Raw genomic sequence first — 17188 nt, forward strand, 5'->3', positions numbered from 1 at the left:
CCACGGCCTCCTCTACTGTCAAGATGAAGCCACACTCAGGTTGGAGGAACAACACCTTATATTCCGTCTGGGTAGCCTCCAACCTGATGGCATGAACATTGACTTCTCTAACTTCTGTTAATGTCCCAGCTCCCCTTCGTATCCCATCCCTTGTTTGTTTGTTTAGTTATTTATTTTTTTTTTCTTTCCCCTTTTTTCTCTTTCTTTTCTCCCTCTGTCCCTCTCACTATAACTCCTTGCCCATCCTCTGGGTTTTTCCCCCTCCCCCTTTCTTTCTCCCTAGGCCTCCCGTCCCATGATCCTCTCCCTTCTCCAGCCTCGTATCCCTTTTGCCAATCAACTTTCCAGCTCTTAGCTCCATCCCTCCCCCTCCTGTCGTCTCCTATCATTTCTGATCTCTCCCTCCCACTTTCAAATCTCTTACTATCTCTTTCAGTTAGTCCTGACGAAGGGTCTCGGCCCGAAACATCGACTGCACCTCTTCCTATAGATGCTGCCTGGCCTGCTGCGTTCACCAGCATTTTTTGTGTGTGTTGCTTGAATTTCCAGCATCTGCAGATCTCCTCGTGTTTGGATTCTCTTTATCTAGTTTCATGACTTGCATGAAGATCTGATCATATTTTAGGTCATATTAATGCAGAAATAGTGAAAAATTTTCAAGGTTCACCAACTTTCTAGCACCATTGTTTGTGTGTAGTGTGTGAATGGAATTGGTGGGGGGAAGAGATAAAGATGGTTGATGGGGAACTTGCGGGTGGGATGTAGGAAAGTAAGCTAATCATTAGAGATTGGGTTAAAGTGAATTTATTATATAAAACATAGAATTTCTGAGTACAGCACAGTAAGTCAGGGTCCTTCTTCCCACAATGTTTTGCTGACCAAAGTAAATGTATAATACACCATGATTAAACCATCCTTTCACTTCCATAAAGCCCATCTCATTATTTTTCATATATTGTGAACTTTTTTTAAGAGTTCTTTTATTTGTATTTGTGAGCTAAGGGGCAAAAGTTTAGGGGTAACATGAGGGGGAACTTCTTTACTCAAGAGAGTGGTAGCTGTGTGGAACGAGCTTCCAGTAGAAGTGGTAGAGGCAGGTTCGATTTTGTCATTTAAAAAAAAATTGGATAAGGTTATGGGCTGAGTGCCGGTAGATGGGACTAGGTAAGAGTAAGTGTTTGGCACGGACTAGAAGAGCCGAGATGGCCTGTTTCCATGCTGTAATTGTTATATTGTTTTATGAGCTTATCTAAATATACCTATTGTGTCTGCCTCTATCTCCATCCCCAGCAGTACATTCAAGGAACCTACCACTCACTTTGTTTAAAAAAAACTATGTCAGACATCTCCCCTAAACTTTGCTCAACTCACCCTAAACAGATACCAAGAACAGATATACAGTATAAAGACTATGTTGATGAATGGCATACATTGCAGCAAAATTAGTACTGGTTTCATTTTGCACCTTAAAATCATAATATTTCTGACATGAATAATGTTTGTTTTGTGTTTGTATTTATGTGAGCTATGACAGGTATATGGAGGAATTTAAGGTGGGGGCTTATATGGGAGGCAGGGTTTGAGGGTCGGCACAACATTATGGGCCGAAGGGCCTGTACTGTGCTGTACTATTCTATGTTCTATGAGCTGAAAATTTTAAATAGGTGAATCAATGTCTGAAATACTATCTGGAATCTAAAACTTTAAATACAAATCTTATTTTCTGTCTGTCTCAGTCACCTGCAAGCTTGTGAAAATACTGCTACTTTATTGAATTGTGTACATAGTAGCCTTTAAAATTGTTGGGTAGAAAAAGGCTAAAATAAGTCATTTTATCTAAAGTACACAGAAGAATTCAATCAAAAGGAGCAATATAGTGTACAAGGAATTTTAAACTTTTCATTTAAAACTTCTGTTAATAACAGTTGATTTGGAGTAGCCGAAAACTTGTACAACCTTTCTGCTTAGGAATTTGTATTAGGTAATGTGAGAGTTCAAGGCTTTGCCACTGGGCTGAAATCTGCCAAGTAATATTAGAGTAAAATCAGTTATAGATTTTAAAAAGTGTTCAACTCCTATATTAGTAAATGATGGACTTCTTTGTGTATATAATTTCTTGAATTTAGTGAAACTACGAGAGCTGAAACGTAGTTGTTTCATTGTAAGATGAGTGAGTATTAATTGCTAGATTTCTGAAGCTTATTGCTAATAAATTCTTGTTGCACTGGAATCCTTGTGAAAATTTATGAGCTCTGGAAATAGTGAAATAATTTTGCCCCCCCCCAGTACAGTATAAGCTTTTGCAGCCATTTCATCATAATTTATTCTTCTACTGGATGTGATATTGCTTTAAAAGTGTTCCTAACCTAACTCTGAATATTTATGTCAGTTACAAAAGGCCATTTATTTTTATTTATTTTTTATATAGCTAAATATGCTGATCTATTTTAATATTGTAGCAACTTGTATCACTTGTGTAACAATAACAAAAAAGGCAAGACCTTAATGTTTAAATGTTTAAACTTTCAACATGTTTTATCTGATTATGATAGTAGCATGGTTTTGGTGAAGTCCATGGCTGGCCAGGTGTTTTTGCTGACAGCCTGCTGCCTAATGACTCATGCCCTCATTCAGCAGCTGCCTGCTAGTTCCCTTTGTTATGGGTATTGTTGCTGCACACCCCTTGTTAATACACATGATGCCCAGGGCAGACCTTGGTTGACATCAGTGTACTTGTCTTAAAAGGCCCCAAGACCTGACGTGGGATAGAAGTTGGTTTGCATCTGCCTAGGAAACTAATTGTTAGCTGGGTGAGCTCTTATTGGCTAGAAATCTGGTTTGGTAATGGGGGAAAGCATAGACATTGTCGGTCCATCTGTTCAGCTATTCATTGTTCTCTCTGACTGCCTCGACGTCTGCAGCTCAAAGTGTTATAAGGATTTTTTTTGTTAACTGCAATAAAGAACCAAATGTCTGTCTGCTGTTCAACTAATGTAAGTGTTGGAAGTAACAGTTTTTAAAACATGGTTGTGCTTTTTTAATAACTTTATACTATTAAATATTGAAGCAGTGGATTATATTTGAATTGGTCTGAAATCTAGGTGTATTGTGACTAATGTACATCACTTCCTCTTAGCCAGTTCTGAATGGCAATTGAACATGTATTTTGTGAATTTAATGCCAAATATGCAGTTTAACATTTTATACTTTTTACTTTGAATAATTTTATATAAGCTGTTAGGTATTTTGATGATGTATAAATAGGGAGAAAATGATAAAAGCTAATTTCCATTGTTGTCTTTGTATCAACAAAATTAATATACAGTATCAATATAATGGCTTCATAAATGTGTATTGGTTGCAAATTCTGGTTAAAGATTCAACCAAAAATATTTAGATTCCTTTTTTGTTCTATGTTGGAAATTGATTTGAGAACTTTGTTTCAAAAATGAAAACAGGAAGAGCTAGCCAGTCAGCATCTGGAAAGATAAAATAAAAGTTTTTATTTTTAAAGGATGCTTTTTTAGAAATGTGTTTTACAAATGTTAACAAGCAACGTGAATAAATCCAGTTTTTTGTCCCTTCTTTTTGTATGCTTTAGTTCATTTCCACAAAACAAAAGAGCAAGTTGGCTTTGAAGTTTTTAAGAAGATTTCTTGCATCACTGTTTAATTGTTGTCCATGTTGCTTGTGCATTTTAGGTTGCGGAAGTTTTTTTTTCCAGACTTTTACATATTCTTTGAAAATACAATGTAGTGTCCTTAAAAACACTGCTATTGTATCTGTACATTCAGCAATTAATGGAAAGATTTCACTGATTAGTCCACCAGTTGCTTGCCTTAGTGACATCTGGTAGTCCTTTTGCATTAACAAGTTTAGTTTATACAAGTCTTTTTTTATACCAAATTATCAGATTTTGGTTTTAAATAAAGAGTAAGGGAATTGAAAGCTTAATTTTGCAGTGGTTATGATTTGGATTTGATTGGGAAAACTACATGTAGAACAGCGCTGGTTTAAAGCAAAATTTAGATGGCACAGTCTGTTTAGGAAAGGTTGAATTGAAAGTCTTTGATATAAATAAAATACTTTAAAAAATTTTAATATATGCATTGCCTCCTGTGTTTGATTAACAGATTTGGTTATTTTGACACATTGTAAAATTAAAATTGATTCTTTGTTTAAAAAAATCAATTGAGTTTTCAATTTAAATTTCCATTCCTGCTGCAATTGCATCATAGCATTTGTACTGTAAGTGATTTGACCAAAGAGCAAAATTATGTGGGAAATGGTAAAGAATTTACTTTCTGCATTCCTAAATTGGGTTTAATTTTATGCCTTTCGCATGAATTCTAAACAACTTGGGAAAACAATAGTCAAAGGCATTCAACAGTAAAACATTGAACTTGGCTTCTGGGTATTGCTATTAAAATGTGGTATGTATATGCACTTCAGGCTGTAAATGGTAGTTCTGATGTACATATTTTCATACACTGTCAGCATTTAATGACATTTGGTGTATCCAATTAGAATTCTGGTGTTCCATGATCTGGAATAATCACTCACTAAAAGGAAAGAATTCATATTGGCATCAGTAGATCTCTATTTCGCATTATGCATGCATAATTCAAATTAAGTTAGTGTTGTAGCATAATAGTATATTGGACAGTAAGCAAAATCTGCCAGAAAAATTGCATCTTTTTTTTTAAGGCATCTCTAAGGACACTTTACTTACAACCATTGTTCATGTGATTTGTGGAAGATGGAAACAATTTGCATCAAACATTGGTACTCATTATTGGAGTTTCAAAGACTGAATTGATTTCTAGGAAGAGTGTTTTAACTTTCATACAGTTATGCAAAGGAACTTCCAATACTGTATATCCCTCAGATTCATCATTGCTCTAACATGTTTGACTGGTGTACTGTGCAGACTAAAATAATTTTAAAAATAATTATTAAATGTGGTAATTGTACTCATTTTGGGGGGGGGGTGGGCACAAAATGATCCTACTTTGTGTTCTTTATGCTGTTGATCCTATTTTGATATAAGATGTGTTTTGGAAGATACTGAGAAATTTATTTTTGTTAAGTGTTTATTAAATGACTTTGCAATCATGAGTTGGTACATTGTCTAGAACATCACCATTAGGGCAATGAATATTACTCATTAAATAACTTCCCCATTTGTGGTAGAACACAGTCTATATAAGACAATGATGTCGGTTTTCCATGATTTGTTTGGCAGTTTTATTGTTCTAAGAGGGCAAGCCAGACATACTTGAGTCCCTGCACTTTTTGGCCTTTGTTCATTCAAAATTGTTCATTCACTATTGGTGCATTCGTGGTGGTATTTTGAAAGATTGCATCCTAGCAACAGGGAGCGGTTGCTTAGCATCATGTTTTTTGAAATAGATTCTTCCTTTAACAATTTTAAACTAGTTCATAAAGAATATTGTTTTCTTTAAGTTGAATGGTTTAAGTTGTATTTTATAAAAAGCATTCCCTAATAAATTTGATAATCATCTTCTCTGGTTCATTCCGTCTCCACATTTAATTTCCTTTGGTCTTGAATTATAGGAAACAATACCCAACCTTGTGTTGTGAATTGGTGCTCAGCTGAGTTCATTATGCTGATTTTTAACAAATTGTATGACAGTTGAGTTTATAAAGTTCCTTTACATTTGGTTCTGATGAAGTGTCCTTGACCCAAAACATTAATTCTTCCTCTATAAATGTTGCCTAATCTGTTGAGTATTTACAGCATTCTTTGCTTTATTTCAGAATTATTTGGAAAAGTTTTTGTTAGTTCATGTAGTTTGGACCTGACTGACTGGTTCTGAGTATCAGCTTGTAAGTGCCTCTTGAGGTCCGGGTTCAGTCTTTTGCCCTAGTGCTTAAGTCCAGTTTTAAAAGTTTTGACAATGGTACATAACATTTCTGCAAGTACACCTCTTCCCACTTTGTCACTTGTAAAAATGTTATCCCCTTCTGCCAGTTCCTCTGTTTCTGCTATATTTGTTCTCAGGATGAGGCTTTCCATTTGGAACATCTGAGATGTTCTTTTTTTTCAAAGAATGGGGTTTCCCTTCCACCAACATTGACAATCCCCTCACCCATATCACCTCCATTTCCCACCCATCTGCCTTCACTCCATCTTCCTGCATCATAACAGGGATATGTTTCTCCTTACCATTACCTACCACCCCATGGGTCTCCACTTTTGTCTATAATTACCATCTCCAACAGGACCCTACCACTAAGCACATTTTCCAAACCCCCCCACCACCACACCAGTTTCCATAGGTGTTGCTGCCTCCCACCTGATCTCACCTATCACCTGCCAGCCTGTGCTCCTTCCCTTCCATCCTCTTCCTTATTCTGCCTCCTCCTTTACTAGTCTAGCTAAAGGGTATCGGCTTGAGATGTCACCTGTTTATTCCCCACCATTGATGCTACCCGACTTGCTGAGTTCTTACAGCGTTTTTTTGTGTATTGCTTAAGATTTCCAGCATCTGTAGAATCTCTTGTGTTTAAGAAGAACTCCTGTTAGGGCATGATTAATTATTCTGACTACAGTTGTTTCATTTACTGATTTCTATGTATCACAGTTGATTTCTAAGTAGAATTCTCGAACTTCTGTTTAATGCAAGTGTAGCAACATGCTTTACGAAAATGTTCTGAAGGAGGCTGAGTGAATAGCCATTCTGGGAAGAATTTTTAGTCATTTGCCTTAAATTAGGTGGTATTTGCTTTCAGTCTCAACATTTCCATGAACAGGTTTGTTTCCTTCAGTGTAAATCCTGCCACAAGAGCTTAACTTAATAATTAGGAATACACAAACATAACATAATAGGTGAAAAAATATGCCATTCATATTCTCATACTCTTATGCTCTACTATTCATTACAATCATGGCTAATACTCTGTCAATAACATATTCTTGCACTCTGTCCATATCTTTCAACATTTTTCCATCAAGATATTGGTCCACCATCTCGCTAAATATATTCAGCAAATTAATTTCTACCCAACTTTAATCATTTCACCTGAGCTCCATCCACCATGGTTTATGCCTACTGCACTAGTAATCTAATATTCCTAATGGATATACTAGAAATTATAGGCATGTGACATCTTGGATGTTTGGAAATAAGAAATTATTTGTGCATTGAAAACTTTATATAAATAACAATTGTGATGCAGCATTTTTTAGACTTTACTAATATTAAAACCTTCTTCAAAATCTGAAAAAGATGACACCAACAAACATTGTGAGCAAAGGTGTCGTCCTTCAGAGAGTTCATGAAACTCCTTTTACTACTTTCAAATATGATACTGTTACTAAGCTTGAAAGCTGTGATTTCCATTTTGATAGTGTGTTTTTGGGCCGACTGAGTGCTCTGGCGTTTTGCTCTCTGTAGAAGTTCAGTGAGGCTTTGAGCCAAGTGTGCAGACTGGAGGCCAAAAAGCCTAGAGCTTGAGCCCATGATCAGCTCTATTTCTTGCTGATTAAAGTGTTGAACAAGATTGAAATCCACAAGGACGAGTGGAAGGTGAGTGAGTGTTCAGCGCTGTCTGTCTGCAATTGCCTGCTCTCTCCCTCTCCCTCTTCCCACCCCCCCCCGAGGAAGGTGCCTGCATTTGATCGACCTCCCCCTCGCCCTCGCTCACGCTCTCTCTACCTGCTGGAGTTTATTTGAATGTGGAGTGATCTAATTGAAAACTATCAAATATCGAAAGGCCTAGGTAGTGTGGATGTGTAGAGGATGTTTCCTATAGTGGGTGAGCCTAAGACCAGAGTGCACAGCTTCATAATGGAGGGACGTCTATTTGGAACAGAGATGAGGAGAAGTTTCTTCAGCCAGAGGGTAGTGAATCTATGGAATTCATTGGCTCAGATGGCTGTAGGAACAAAATCATTGAGTATATTTAAAGCGGAGGTTGAAAGGTTCTTAGTCAGAGTGTCAAAGGTTAGAGGAGAATGGGGTTGAGCGGGATAATAAAGCAGCCATAATGAAATGTTAGAGGAGACATATGGGCCGTGTCCATCGAAACATCCCATTCCGACATATCTATCAGTGGTCTCCTCTAATGTCGCAATGAGGCCACACTCAGGTTGGAGGAACAACACCTTGTATTCCGTCTTGGTATTCTTCCAATCTGATGGCATGAACGTCGATTTCTCGAACTTCTGGTAATGGCCCCCCCCCCACTCTCTATTCCCCACCCATTCCCCCCCCCCCCACCTTATCTCTTGCCTACCCATCGCCTCCCTCTGGTGCACCTCCCCCTTTTCTCTTTCTTCCATGGCCTTCTGTCCTCTCCTATTAGATCAGGGGTCCCCAACCTTTTTTGCACTGCGGACCGGTTTAATATTGACAATATTCTTGTGGACCGGCCGACCCGGGGTGGGGGTAGGGTTGCCAACGGATAAGAGTAGCAGTAACATTATGTTTACCCCAAGAAAGACTACAATGACCATGAAGACTTGTGCAGGCACCTGTGTGCGCATGCGTGATTCGTGCTGGGTTTTTTTTCCAAATATCGTTTTTGGTGATTCTGTTCGGGGGGGTGGGGGGTAATCACGACCGGAATATAGGTGATAAGTGGCTAATACACTCAATTTCGTTTCTAAAAGGGTTTATCTAACGAATTTAATATTAAACACACAGCGCATATTTTCCTCACATGAATATAGTGATAAGTCAATTATCAGGGGAGGTCAGGGGAGCTTGAAGTAAGTGTTGAACGAACTTTCGGTAGAAGTGGTTGAGGCAGGTTCGATATTATCATTTAAAGAAAAATTGGATAGGTATATGGACAGGCGAGGAATGGAGGGTTATGGGCTGAGTGCAGGTCGGTGGGACTAGGTGTGAGTAGCTTTGCCACAGACTAGAAGGGCAGAGATGGCCTGTTTCCATGTGGTAATTGTTATATGGTTATATAAGTCACTTATAAGTCAATAACATCATAACATTTTAAGTAACGTTTGGATATTAAACACACAGCACATATTTTCCCCGTAAGAACATATAAAATCATTGCAACACACCAATATCGCTGAATCAGTGGGAGCCCTGGGCTTGTTTCCCTGCAAAGAGACAGTGCCATCGAGGGGTGATGGGAGACAGCGATACTCGAAGGGGGTTCCTTATGTCAAGTCTATTCCGCAATTTAGTTTTCGTTGCATTCATTGCAGAGATATGTTGGAAATGGAAGCAACATTTTCAGTGCTTTCGTGGCTATCTCAGGATATTTAGCCTTGACTTTGCTCAAGAATGACGGCAGAGATGTTATGTCAAACATACTTTTCAGCCCGCCGTCATTTGCAAGCTCGAGTTGATCTCCTTCCCGCGCTGACATGGATGACACGCAGGTAAATGACCTCGCGTGTGTTCAAGCTCAACAGTGGGCATGACAGGGAATGAGGAAAGGTGCAGCTGACTCATATCGCCAAATCATATTGTTTCCTCGCGGCCCAGTAGCACATGCTTTGCGGCCCGGCACTGGTCCGCAGCCCGGTGGTTGGGGACCGCTGTATTAGATTCCTCCTTCTCCAACCTTGTATCTCTTTCACCAATCAACTTCCACCTCTTTATTTCACTCTTCTCCCTTCCCAGTTTCACCTATCACCTTGTGTTTCTTCCTCCCCTGCCCCCACCTTCTAGCTCTGACTCCTCATCCTTTTTCTCCAGTCCTGCTGAAGGGCCTTGGCCTGAAATGTTGACTCTGCTCTTCCATAGATGCTGGCTGGCCTGCTATGTTCCTCCAGCATTTTGTGTGTGTTGCTTGGATTTCCAGCATCTGCAGATTTTCTCTTGTTTCTAATTGTGGGTTTACATCTTTAGCACATTTTGGTCCTTCCTTGCCACCTAATATTTCAGATTTGCATATAATGGAATTAAACCCAGTGAGAACTTTGTGCTGAAAAATCACAACAAAAGATCCGAAGTATGTATACAGTATACCAGTGGTGGCCAACCTCTGGGCCGCGGACCGATACATTGCCGCGAAGAATGCAGGGGTGCAGCAGTAGCCGGGACACACCCAGCACATCTTTAAGAAAAAAGCCGAAATAAACAAGCTAATTAATTAGGTGCAGCCCGGCAAGTAAATGTCGGCCCAGATCAGAGGCGATGCAATCGGCAATCGCCTCTGACCTGGGCTGACATTTATGTGCCAGGCAGCACCTAATTAATTAGCTTGTTTATTTTGGCTTTTTTCTTAAAGATGTGCTGGGTGTGTCCCGGCCACCGCTGCTCTGCTGCATTCTCCGTGGCAATGTATCGGTCCGCGGCCTGGAGGTTGGGGACCACTGCAGTATACAGGTTTCCCCCGCCGTCCGAAGGTAGAGTGTTCCTATGAAACGGTTCGTAAGCCGGAATGGCGTAAAGCGAAGAAGCAATTACCATTTATTTATATGGGAAAATTTTGTGAGCGTTCGCCGACCCAAAAATAACCTACCAAATCATGCCAAATAACACATAAAACCTAAAATAACAGTAACATATAGTAAAAGCAGGAATGATATAGTAAATACACAGCATATATAAAGTAGAAATACTTTTCCACAATCATTGTCTGAACTGTTCTCCGTAGCGAAAATCTCACTCAAGCGCCATTGGCAAAAAGACGGCGCAAGCACTTTCGGCAGAAAATCTCACGCGAGCGCTCTCGGCAAAAACACTCTCTCCAGTAACCTTTAAGCTATGAAGCTGCCAAATCATACCAAATAACACGTAAAAATACACAGCCTATATAAAGTAGAAATAATGTATGTACAGTGTAGTATCAGTTACGGGAATCGGGAAGACAGCGCAGAGCACACTGATGATGGTGTGTTAGGCTGAGTCGTTGCAGGTTGGGGTGGTGCAGTGGCCCCCAACCTTTGGGCAGCGAACCGATACCAATCCGCGAAGCATGCAGGGGTACAGCGGCACCTAATTAATTAGTTTGTTTATTTCGGCTTTTTTCTTAAAGATGTGCTGAGTGCCTCCCGGCTACTGCTGCATTCTCCGCAAATCGGAATCTGTCCGCAACCTGGGGTTTGGGGCAGTGGGACACAGGGGTGTCATCTCATCGTCGTCTGTTTCCATGAGGGTAGGCAGGTCATCTTCTTCTATCTCTGCCTGCCTCGATGTCGAAGATCGAGGTTCGTCGTCTGCTGTGGCTGATGTGGAAGGCTTGCTTGACTGCTTAGCCTGGCGCATTTTTAGATCGTACAGTTCTTTGTAAGGACTCAAACCATCTTGCAGATATGCCATAAACCGACGTACCCTTTCAAAATTAAAGTCGTACTTTATCATTACTCATTCGGTTTCGATTGTTATCCTTTCCTCTTCCAATTGCATCAGCTCTTCATCTATCAGTACTTGGTCATGGGATGCCAAAACCTCTTCACCATCATCTTCGTCAACTTCCACAAGCCAAACTTACTTTGTCCTTACTTCGTTCACCACGATCAAATCGCTTAATTATGTCTAGTTTTACGCTAAGTGTAACACCCTTACGAGCTCTTTTAGGCTTTTCCAATACCTTAGAACTCATCTTGCTAACAGCTGCTCACAGGCACGTGTTTAAGCAGTGCCGGCGAGAATGCTGTTCCGAATCCGGGGGAGAGCGGCTGCTTGGGGCGCACGCTGCTTTTTTCATAACACTGAAAACACCTGTTAGCGAAAACAGGGGACTAATGTAGGACTTTTGCAACAGTGAGGTTTCGTAAAGCGAACGTTCAAAAAATGGGGGACACCTGTATAAGCCTGGGATTCATCCTGCTGCAGGCAGCCGCAAAACAAAGAAACACCATGGAATCTGTTCAAAGAAAACATTAAATGTCCAACATATGAAAAAAAAACACACATCACACAAATGGCAAGCTGTAGTGTCTTTGAAATGGTCTAGGCTAGGCGTGTTCAGTTCAGTTCAATTTAGCACTCTGTTGTTCGTTCACTGCAGGCTGCAGAGCCAGTTTGCAATATGCAATATTTTAACAAACTAAGGATTCTGCAACACTTGTAGTGGTTGCAATAATTCAACTTTACCAAGCAGTTTTCATAACTAAAAGACTGATTGAAAGCATAAAAGTTGGGTCAGTGTTGCTTATGGCAACCACAGCAGTATAATAGTTATGTGGTTTGTTACAATGATACCAGAGATATATGGCATCAGACTGGATCATGAGTATTTTAAGTACACAGTAAATTGCACCTTGAGCAGTCTGTATATTGTTTAATGGGCCTTACTTAATTTTTGAAATCTAGTGCAAGATATTTTCCATTGAACTTGTATTAAATTCTGTTGTCTTTGAAGCAATTGACAAATTATAGTTAATAAGTGTGAAAAGATGCTGAAATGAATGCCTTTCTGTAAACAGGAAGATTGCTTCTCCTTTGTGGTATTTTGAATTGGTCTAAGTGGGTCAGTGGATTAAAATTTATAGAGCATTTTCATTTCAGCATTTTCAAGAGTATATATCATACTGTATGATGTAATATTATCTGGGAAAATTATTAAATGCAGAGCACTATGTTTATTTGAGTTCCTTGAAACTTGTGTTACAACAGCGGTCCCCAACCACCGGGCTGCGGATCGGTACCGGGCTGCGAGGAAACAATATGATTTGGCGATATGAGTCAGCTGCACCTTTCCTCGTTCCCTGTCACGCCCATTGTTGAGCTTGAACACACGCGAGGTCATTAACCACGTGTCATCCATGTCAGCGCGGGAAGGAGATCAACTCCTCGAGCTTGCAAATGACAACAGGCTGAAAAGTATGTTTGATATAACATCTCTGTCGGCATTCTGGATCAAAGTCAAGGCTAGATATCCTGAGATAGCCACGAAAGCACTGAAAACGTTGCTTCCATTTCCAACATATCTCTGCAATGAATGCAACGAAAACTAAATTGCGGAATAGACTGGACATAAAGAACCCCCTTTGAGTATTGCTGTCTCCCATCACCCCTCGATGGGACCATCTTGCTGCAGGGAAACAAGCCCAGGGCTCCCACTGATTCAGCGATATAAGTGCGTTGCAATGATTTTATATGTTCATACGGGGAAAGTATGTGCTGTGTGTTTAATATCCAAACGTTACTTAAAATGTGATGATGCTATTGTATTATAAGTGACTTATATAACCATATAACATTCACAGCACGGAAAGTGGCCATCTTTGCCCTTCTAGTCCGTGCCGAACGCTACTCTCACCTAGTCCTGCCGACCTACACTCAGCCCATAATCCTCCATTCCTTTCCTGTCCATATACCTACCCAATTTTTCTTTAAATGATAATATGGAACCTGCCTCTACCACTTCTACTGGAAGTTTGTTCAACACTTACTTCAAGCTTCCCTGTCCTCTCCAATAATTGACTTATCACTATATCCATGCGAGGAAAATATGCGCTGTGTGTTTAATGTTAAATTCGTTAGATAATCCCTTTTAGAAACGAAATTGAGTGCATTAGCACCTTATCACCTATATTCCGGTCGTGATTAACCCCCCTCCTGAACAGAATCGCCAAAAACAATTTGTAGAACACATGCATTTGCTAGTCACACATGCGCACTGGTGCCTGCGCAAGGCTTCATGGTTATTGTCTTTCTCAGGGTAAGCTCAACGTATTTGACTGCTACTCTTGTCCGTTGACAACCCTACCCCCCCCCCCGCCCCCAGATCGGCAAGTCCGCAAGATTATTGTCAATATTAAACCGGTCCGCAGTGCAAAAAAGGTTGGGGGCCCCTGTGTTACAAGATCCAGTGTTATAAATTGATTCCATTAATATGTTACATGGCTCTGTGTTGATGTAACAACCAAGAAAATATTTTCTTCCCTTGGCAGTTCAAGTTTCATGCAGTTCAAGCTTCATTCAGTTCAATTTAATTATGGTAGTAGTTTTTTTTAAAATTAGAGCTTCATTTAAATATTTAGAGAAAATGCTTTGCTTTTTGAATTGTTAGTTGGCTGATAAGATTATGGTAGATATTCAGTTTTGCTCAGTCTTTACATTTGGTCATTGGCTTTTTGTTTGTCCACAGAGTGCCAGCCTGCAGTTCTAGCACTTTCTTTTTTTGTTTAATTTCAATATATTTATGGCCTTGCCTCTTCAAGAAAAAAAGGTTAGATTGTTGAAAAAGGGTAGAAATGAGTAAAGTACATAAAGATCTCTGTATTCCAGTGCACAAATCAGTGGATAGCTAGCAGACAACTTCAAAAAGTCCGAACTATCTTTCACTAGGATTCAAAAATTTAAATAAGATCCTTTTAAGAAGGTATACAGCATTTTGACCTTCATTCCAAAGTGTTTGCTTTTCAAAAATAGGCAGGTTTTATTGCAATTGTACGAGTTTGTGCATGGTTTGATCCCCTTATCTAAAACAAATTAGTAACGTTAGAGCAATACAAAGGAGACTCACCAGGCTAATTCCTAGGATAAGTGGATTGCCCGAAGAGAGAGTAAACAGTTTGGGCCTCTATTCCTTGGAGTTTGTACAAATTGGAGATGACATGAAATAGATTTGCAGATGAGGATAGTTATCCTTTTTTCTTAATATACTTTCTTTATAGATAAGATAGATAAAATTTTAAATATATATATATATACACACACTGTACACACAAATAATATAAAAATATGGGTGGTACAATGGTCGATGAAGGTTATCTAAAATCACAACAGGATTCAGATGAACTGGGGAAGTGAATGAAGGAATGGGTGATGGAATTTAATGAGAGACACAAAAGATTCTGCAGATGCTAGAAATCTTGAACAACACACACACACAAAATGCTGGAGGAATTTAACAAGTCAGGTAGCAGCCATGGAAGGAAATAAATGGTTAACATTTTGAGCCAAGACCCTTCGCTGCAACTGAAAAGGAAGGGGGCAGAAGCCAGAATAAGGAAGTGTGAGAAATGGCCAAGTACAACCTGCAAGGTGATAAATGAGACCAGATGTGGGCGGAGGGGATGTTGTGAGAAGCTGGGAGGTGTTGGGTGGGATAGGCTAAGGCTGAAGAAGAACTTTGATGGAAGAGGACAATGGAATGAAAGGGTGGAAATGAAGAGTCTTGGCCCAAAACCGCGATCTCTTTAACTTTGAGTTCTACCAGCATTTTGTGTGTGTTGCTGGAACTTAATGAAGACAAGTGCAAGGAGTTGCATTTAGCTCAATAAAACCAGGTCAAATGTGCACAATAAATGGTAGGGCTCTTCAGAGTTTTGTAGGACAGAGGAAAATTTTTCTGCTCCATTTAAGAGGAAGACAGTGAAAAGAGCAATAAACACATAGTTGTGCATGCCTTCAGAACATTATTGCACAGAAACAGGCCCTTTTGGTCCATGAAGTTGTACTGACCCATTAAACTACTCCAAGATCAATCTAACTCTTCCCTCCTACATACACCTCCATTTTTCTTTCATCCATGTACCTGTCTAAGAGTTTCTTAAATGTCTTTATCTACCTCTCAAAATTATTAATTTGTTAGTAAATTTATTATTAAAGTACATATTGTATATGTCACCACATACAATGTAAGATTATTTTTTTAAAAAGGACAAACTCAATAAATCCATACTAACCAGAGTAGTATCAATGAAAGACAATATCAATTTGGGCATTTACAGTGCACAAAAGACAACAAACTGTGAAAATACAAGAAAGTAATAATAATTAATAAGCAATAAATACAAGACCATAAGACATAGATTAATTAGGTCATTCAGCCCATTGAGCCTGCTCTGCCATATTATTATGGCTGATTCCAGATCCCACTCAACCACATACACCACCCTTCTTGCCATATCCTTTGATGCCCTGACCAATCAGGAAGCTATCAACATCCGCCTTAAATATACCCACAGACTTGGCCTCACTGTAGACTGTGGCAGAGCATTCCACAAATTTACTACTCTCTGGCTAAAAAAAATCCTCCTTACTTCTGTTCTAAAGGGTCGCCCCCCCCCCCCCCAATTTTGAGGCTCTGCCTTCTAGTTCTGGATACCCCCACCATAGGAAATATCCTCTCCACATCCACCCTATTTAGTCCTTTCAACATTCGGTAGTTTTCAATGAGATCCCCACGCATTCTTCTAAACTCCAGAGAGTACAGGCCCAAAGCTACCAAACGCTTCTCATATGTTAACCCCTTCATTCCCAGAACAATCTTCGTGAACCTCCTCTGGACTCCTTCCAATGTCAACACATTCTTTCTGAGATATGGTGCCCGAAAGTATTGACAATCTCATAGGATACAAGTCTCTTGTAAAGGCTCAGCATTATCTCCTTGCTTTTATATTCTATTCCCCTTGAAATAAATGCCAACGTTGCATTTGCCGCCTTTACCACAGACTCAACCTGTAAATTAACCTTCAGGGAGTCAAAGGTCAAATTTAATGTCAGAGAAATGTATACAATACATCCTGAAATGCTTTTTCTTCGCAAACATCCACCAAAACAGAGAAAGTGCCCCAAAGAATGAACGACAGTTAAACATGAGAACCCCAAAGTCCTCCCGCAGGTCCCCCCTGCACATAAGCAGTAGTGAGCAACAATCCCCCCACCAGCAAAAAAAAAGCTCACCCACTACCGAGCGAGCACAAGCATGAGCTAAGCAATGGGAAAGACACAGACCAAAGTTACCCCAAAGGCCTCGCATTTCATCTGAAATTCGACAACCCACAGGTTCCATTCCTCTCTCCCTGGCAAGGGAGAGGGAGGTGTCCCCCATTTTCACAGTGAGCAGGAGACATAACAACAACCTGCTGGTTTACGATGTTAAAAGTCCGTATCGTTGCTTTTTTCATGCACAAAGAATCCCAAGTCCCTCTGCACTTCTGCTTTGAACTTTCTCCCTATTTAAATAATAGTCCACACTATTGTTCCATTTACCAAAATGCATTATCATACATTTCCCAACACTGTATTCCATCTGCCACTTTTTTGCCCACTCATCCAATTTGTCTAAGTCCTGCTGCAATTACATTGCTTCCTCACCACTACCTACCCCTACACCTACCTTCACATCATGCGCAAACTTTGCCACAAAGCCATCAATTCCATTATCCAAACAATGTGAAAAGTAGTGGCCCAATACTGACCCCTGAGGAACACCACTAGTTCTCTGGCAGCCAACCAGAAAAGGTCTCCTTTATTCCCACTCACTGCCTCCTGCCTGTCAGCCATTC

The 17188-nt window shown here is 39.9% G+C and overlaps 1 protein-coding gene across 3 annotated transcripts in view; it reads left to right on the top strand.

Moving 5' to 3' along the window:
* Positions 1-17188, top strand: part of LOC134349590 (probable ribonuclease ZC3H12C) — a 105615-nt gene that overhangs the window by 22939 nt on the left and 65488 nt on the right. Inside the window, exon 1 of one of the 3 annotated variants that reach the window (XM_063054143.1) lies at positions 2633-2810. The exons of 1 other annotated variant lie outside the window; for it this stretch is intronic. Coding sequence is in view for 1 of the 2 variants with exons in the window: in XM_063054141.1 (XP_062910211.1) it covers positions 2970-2993 (24 nt within the window). In the remaining variant the exon portion in view is untranslated. Of the gene's footprint in view, positions 1-2632; positions 2811-2944; positions 2994-17188 lie in introns of those variants that run through there. One more of the 3 variants, XM_063054141.1, reaches the window with a different exon arrangement.

This window comes from Mobula hypostoma, chromosome 7 (assembly GCF_963921235.1).
Source record: "Mobula hypostoma chromosome 7, sMobHyp1.1, whole genome shotgun sequence".
Classification (NCBI taxonomy): Eukaryota; Metazoa; Chordata; class Chondrichthyes; order Myliobatiformes; family Myliobatidae; genus Mobula; species Mobula hypostoma.